Below are 6,000 nucleotides of genomic sequence, written 5' to 3'. Positions count from 1 at the left end.
CCCTGCTAGGCTGTGTCTTTTTCATTAGTGCATCTTGGATGCCTAGCATAGTGCCGCCCCACGGCTGGCAATCAGCAAATACTAAGTAAGTAACTGAGACTGTCCCTCTAGGGAGGGACGGGGGTGGGGTGGAGGCTGTGTCTGGCCTGTTCACAGCGGGGGGCCCGGCCTTCCCAGCCCCTAATATCAGCCTGACACCGAGCAGGCGTTCTAAAAATGGCCAACCAACAAGGCAAGCTAGCCGAGCTGTCCCTCCCACGGCCTAGCGCAGACGTGGCTGGCGTCCAGGGGCCCCGTGCTGGCCGGAAGTCAGCGGAGAGGCCAACGGCCTTCAGGTGGCTGCCAGCCCGCAAGGCCAGAGGGGGCGGGGCCAGGACCGGAGGGGGCGGGGCCGGGGCCAGAGGGCGGCTCCTGTGGCGTGCACACCCGGAAGCGTGGCCGCGTCAGCGCTCAGAGCCGGTGGAGGCGTAGTCACCGCCGCAGCCACCACCTCCTCCTCAATCATGCCGGTAAGTGGTCGCGCCGTCCCCGCCCCGCGCAGAACCGCGGCCTCCGGCTTGCTCGTTTGCACCGCCGTTGGGTCAGACGTCCCTCTTCAAGGGCTCTGGCAGCGGCCGAAACTGTCGCCTCACTTCTTGCCCCTCCCACCTAGCTCCCCCCAGCTTCTGCGACCCTCCAGAAAATCGGATCCCAAAAAGAATTTTATCTGGGAGTCAGGCTTCAGCATATGGAAGCTCCTAGCCTTCATGCGATTACAAGCCTAAACCTTTCAGGCATAGACGGCGAAACTGAGACCACCCCAATAGGGGCAGGGAGTCGCAGAGATCACACAGGGAGGGAGTTGGTGTCCCACCTGGATGCCTCTTCCGGCGGAGCTGGCCTGAAAGAGGGGTTTGCGGTGGCTTTTGCCTCCCATATAGGACGGATGTTCAGAGATCGGTGTTTTTCTTCCCTTCCCCTGCCCACTCTTGAGTTTCAAGTTGGGCCGTGCTGAATGGAGAGAGTGCTTTCAACCTTTCCTACCGGTCACTTAATGAACCTGAACCCATGGGCTCCAGAGAGGTTCGGGGTCCTGCCCAAAGTCACCAGTTGCTCAGTGGCAGAGTTTGGGATGGGCAGAGCAGGTCTTAGGGCACCTTTGCAACTGACTCAGTCTCGTGGTCTCATTTTGTAGGTAAAAAATTAAGGCCTTTTTCAGATTACAAAACAAGGTCCACTAATTTATTCAGGGTGGTGTTGAGAAATGGGTGCGCTCAGATTAAGCCTCTTATCTTCAGGGTCCAAATCTCTCCTGAACTCACATGATAATTGCTCAATAAAAGTAGTCATGCTGGCTTGGGAGGAAGTTCTGTTCCTGATCTGATCTCGGGGCTCCTGGCTGGTGTCTTGTGATGCTTAACACTTTTCCCCAGGGTTGCCTGATTTTATGGCTCTGCTCCAAGTGGGTACCTAGAGGTATCCCACAGATGCCCTGTGTCTTAGCAGCCTAGCTTTGGGGAGCTGACAGGTGAGCCAGAGGTTCCTCCGGGCCAGGTTACAAACATCTCAAGTGTCATTTCCCTTGGGTCTTGCCAGGCACCTTGAGACAAATCCTCAGACAACCCAAAGTATGAACAAAGAACCTGAGAGAACCAGCCCTCCGAGTTGAGCAAATCTGCCTGTGACAGTGTCAGAGAACAACACTAATCACTCTGGGTCTGGGATAGTGGGGGCTACCAGGTTTCGGTGGCTGGGTGGCATGAGGGAAAAGCCAGCTTGAGGGTGGCTCTATTCTACGTTAAATTCTGGGCATTTATTTTTTTATACTTCTGGAGATTTTGACAAAAGACCCACCAGAGTGGATGATCAGAATGAAGAGGGCACTTGGCAGTATTATCATGAGATGAACAGCTGAAGGAAGAAGGGTATTAATCAAGGGACTCACACCAAAGCCGGAAAGGGAACAATGAGTCACCTGAAAGGTTTCTCACACAAACACTTGGAATCTCTGAAACTCCTTTGAAAAATCTGTGCCCCAACCCCCACCCTTGCCAGCTGGTGACTTTAGACACACTGCTTTACCTTTCTGTCCCTTGATTTCCTCAGCATACAATGGGGATTAAAAACTGCAACCTCATAGGACTGTCATTAGTAGTAAGAGGAAAAAAGTGCCAGTAAAATTCATAGCTCAGCCACTGACATAGTCCTGAAGGAATGGTAGCTCTTGTGTAGACCTAGAACAAATTGGGTAGAACTACAGCAGGCAGGTTTCAACCCTGTGTTAACAAGGACCACAGTGGCTGTTCTCTGTCACCCTGAGTGAGTGACCTAACCTCAGCTGTCAAGAAGTGACAATACTAAGGCCTATCTTGTGGGGTTGTTGTGATTAAACAAAGACATGCATGGACAATGCCTGGCACATAGTAGGCACTCTAATATTAGTAAATATCCAATCATCAAGGTGTTCAAAGACTGAATATTCTGGATATTTGAGAAAGCATTTCGCCTCTGGGAGGCGTCTGGATAGTATGACTCCATTCCATTCCTGCCCTTCCAGTTCTGAGATTCTATTAAAGGATTGTACAGATGACTGGGCTTTTTCATCTTCTTTACAGAAACTGTTTTATAGGTAGCAGAGCAGAGGTGCTGAGGGGCTGGCTCTGTGCAAAGTCAAGCATTCAGTGGTGGGGCCAGTCCTAGGATTCTCTGTAAAGAACGGATTACTCTACTCATTAAGGAGGCTTTCCACAACCCCCACATTTGCTTTTGCAACTCAGAGGTACTGAAGAGAGCACTGAATAACGATTGCCCGTCTGCTGGCTTCTGACCTCTGTACTGTGCAGGATTGAAAGAGACCTGTCCTTCATAGCCAACAAAAGAAAGCTCTAGAGATCTATTGACTTTAGGTCCTTGGGCAGCAAAAACTTGTGCTCCTTCCCAAGGTGTCCCTATCTCAGGGTTTCTGCAGCCCCATTTGCTAGTCTGGAACCAGCAAGGTGTCTCTGGAGCCAAGGAAAACCTGAGTTCAAGTCCCAACCTGCATATATACCCACCACGTGACTGGGTGACTTAGTTAACCCCTGGAACCTCAGTTTTCTCCTTAGTAGGGTGACTAGCTCCCTTTCCAAGCTGGGTGGGGACTGACTTAGATACTATATAAAGAGCATTTCACATAGTGGGTACTCAACAGATTTAGGTCTTATGTTGGTCTTGCAAACCCATTAAAGCTTTGGATTGGTATACAGATGCAAGCTATTGACCAATCTGTTGTTGTTGTTGTGGACTATTTTAAAAATCTTTATTGAATTTGTTACAATATTGCTTCTGCTTTATGTTTTGGTTTTTTGGCTGTAAGTTTTGTAGGATCTTAGCTCCCCAACCAGGGATCGAATCTGTAACCTCTGCATTAGAAGGCTAAGTCTTAACCACTGGACCACCAGGGAAGCCCCGCCCCACTGACTAATCTTGATTACCAATTACTCTAGAGCAGGAGTCAGCAAACTTTTTCTTAAAGGGCCAGACAGTAAATATCTAGGTCTTCATGAACCATATGGTCTGTTACAGGTCCTCAACTCGGCCCCTCTAGTGTGAAAGTAAATGAATGAGCTTAGCTGTGTTTCAGTAAAACTTTACAAAGCCAGGTTGCAGGCAGGCTGTAGTTTGCCAGTTTGTGTGCTGGAGCAGCATCTTAAACTGTTATGTGGGCAGGAATGAGCTGGGTGTCTTGTTAAAAACCGAGGATTCTGATTCAGGAGGCCTGATGGTAGGACATGAGAGTCTGCATTTCTGGCATGTTCCCAGGTGATGCTGTTACTGAGAACCACCTGTTAAAGGCAAGATTTTGGAGTCCTCACTAGAAATCCTTATTTCCAGAATTTGTTGTGGTTGTTGCCGAATAGTCACAAAATTAGCTGAAAGAATCAAATGTGTTTAACTAGAAGAAAAGGAAGACTATTTTCTTTAAGGCAAGTTTTGCAGATTTGGCCTCAGTAAAATAGTGGTTTTCTGGTTGTGTAATGATGGTGCAAATGATGGTTATATAACTCAGCACTGAAAAACCGAAGTACTTCACTCTTGGCCTCAGTTTCCCTTGTACAGCATGATGATAATCCAGACCCAAAGATGGTTTGAGACTTGGAGAGAGCCTGAGAGGCCATTTAGACCAGTTTTTCTCAGGTATGTGGTCTTACCCTTCTGTCTCCTCAGTGGGTTAAAATAAAAATGGAGGGTCCCAGGGCCCACCCAGAGCCACAGTGCCCACTGAGGCAGCCTGCAGACCTGGCTGGTCCCCAAGGCCCGATGTGATTCTTAAGTGCACTGAGGCTGAGAAAACTTACTTGGTTAATGGTTTAGATAAGGGAACTGGGGCCCTTAAGGGCAAGGATTTTGCCTGAGGTCTTCCAGTAAGATACAGTGCTATGCCCAGAATTCCTATTAAGGTAACAGATTTGAAATACTCCATGAAAAATGTAGCCATAGGTTTTTGTTTTTTCTTCTTTTGAAGGGATAGAAAAGAGGGAAGTGGAATAAAGTAATAACAATAATAATCTGAATAGCTAACTTTCTTTTTTTTTTTTTTTTTGCCACACCACAGAGTTTAGTTCCCCAACTGGGGATTGAACCCCAGCCCTTGGCAGTGAGACTGCAGAGTCTTAGCCACTGGGCCACCAGGAAAGTCCCTGATAGCTAACTTTTTACCCCAGTGGAACCTACGACTAGGCTCCAATCTCTTTACCTAACATACTAGTTATCTATCACTCCTAATTAATTGCCCCCCAAACTTAGTGGTTTAAGACAACAAATATTCATTAACTTACAGTTTGTGAGAGTCAGGACTCTGGAAGCAGTTTACTGGTGTTTCTGGCTCAGGGGCTCTCAGGAGGTGCGGTAACCATATTGTCCAGGGCTGTGGCCCTCTGAAGGAGGATCAGCTTCCAAGAGGGCTCCCTCACATGGCTGTTGGCCAAAGGGCTCAGTTCCTCACTGTATGCACCTCTCCATAGGTTTGCTTGAGAGTCCTTAGGACATGACAGCCAGTTTCCTCTGGAGTGAATGATCCTAGGGAGAGTAAGGCAGACAACACATGTCTTTTATGAGTTAGCCTCCAAGGTCCCCTAACATCACTTCAGCCATATTCTACAAGACATTGGGATGAGACTACTCAAGGGCATAAATACCAAGAGGCAGATATCATAGAAGAGAAGCAAAAGGCAAAGGAGAAAAGGAAAGATATACCCATTTGAATGCACCGTTCCAAAGAATAGCAAAGAGAGATAAGAAAGCCTTCTTCAATGCTCAGTGTAAAGAAATAGAGAAAAACAATAGAATGGGAAAGACTAGAGATCTCTTCAAGAAAATTAGAGATATCAAGAGAACATTTCATGCAAAGATGGGCATAATAAAGGACAGAAATGTTATGGACCTAATAGAAGCAGAAGATATTAAGAAGAGGTGGCAAGAATACACAGAAGAACTGTACAAAAAAGATCTTCATGACCCAGATAATCATGATGGTGTGATCACTCACCTAGAGCCAGACATCCTGGAATGCAAAGTCAAGTGGGCTTTAGGAAGCATCATTACGAACAAAGCTAGTGGAGGTGATGGAATTCCAGTTGAGCTATTTCAGATACTAAAAGATGATATTGTGAAAGTGCTGCACTCGATATGCCAGCAAATTTGGAAAACTCAGGACTGGAAAAGGTCAGTTTTTATCCCAATCCTGAAGAAAGGCAGTTCCAAAGAATGCTCAAACTACCACACAATTGCAGTCATCTCACACGCTAGTAAAGTAATGCTCAAAATTCTCCAAGCTAGGCTTCAATAGTATGTGAACTGTGAACTTCCAGATGTTCAAGCTGGATTTAGAAAAGGCAGAGGAACCAGAGATCAAATTGCCAACATCCATTGGATCATCAAAAAAGCAAGAGAGTTCCAGAAAAGCATCTGCTTTATTGACTATGCCAAAGCCTTTGACTATGTGGATCACCACAAACTGTGGAAAATTCTTAAAGAGAGGGG

At 47.1% G+C, this 6,000-nt stretch overlaps 1 protein-coding gene across 4 annotated transcripts in view; it reads left to right on the top strand.

Moving 5' to 3' along the window:
• The first annotated feature begins 440 nt into the window (after nucleotides 1-440).
• The window catches only part of ATOX1 (antioxidant 1 copper chaperone), a 50,655-nt gene continuing 45,095 nt past the window's right edge, over nucleotides 441-6,000 (top strand). For 3 of the 4 annotated variants that reach the window (XR_003035401.2, XM_010807526.4, XM_005209648.5), the window contains exon 1: nucleotides 441-509. Coding sequence is in view for 3 of the 4 variants with exons in the window: in XM_010807526.4 (XP_010805828.1) it covers nucleotides 504-509 (6 nt within the window). In the remaining variant the exon portion in view is untranslated. 4 annotated transcript variants of the gene reach the window in all.

This window comes from Bos taurus, chromosome 7, assembly GCF_002263795.3.
Source record: "Bos taurus isolate L1 Dominette 01449 registration number 42190680 breed Hereford chromosome 7, ARS-UCD2.0, whole genome shotgun sequence".
Lineage (NCBI taxonomy): Eukaryota > Metazoa > Chordata > Mammalia > Artiodactyla > Bovidae > Bos > Bos taurus.
Note: the sequence above shows the minus strand (reverse complement) of the source record. Positions and strands in the feature narration are given on the sequence as shown.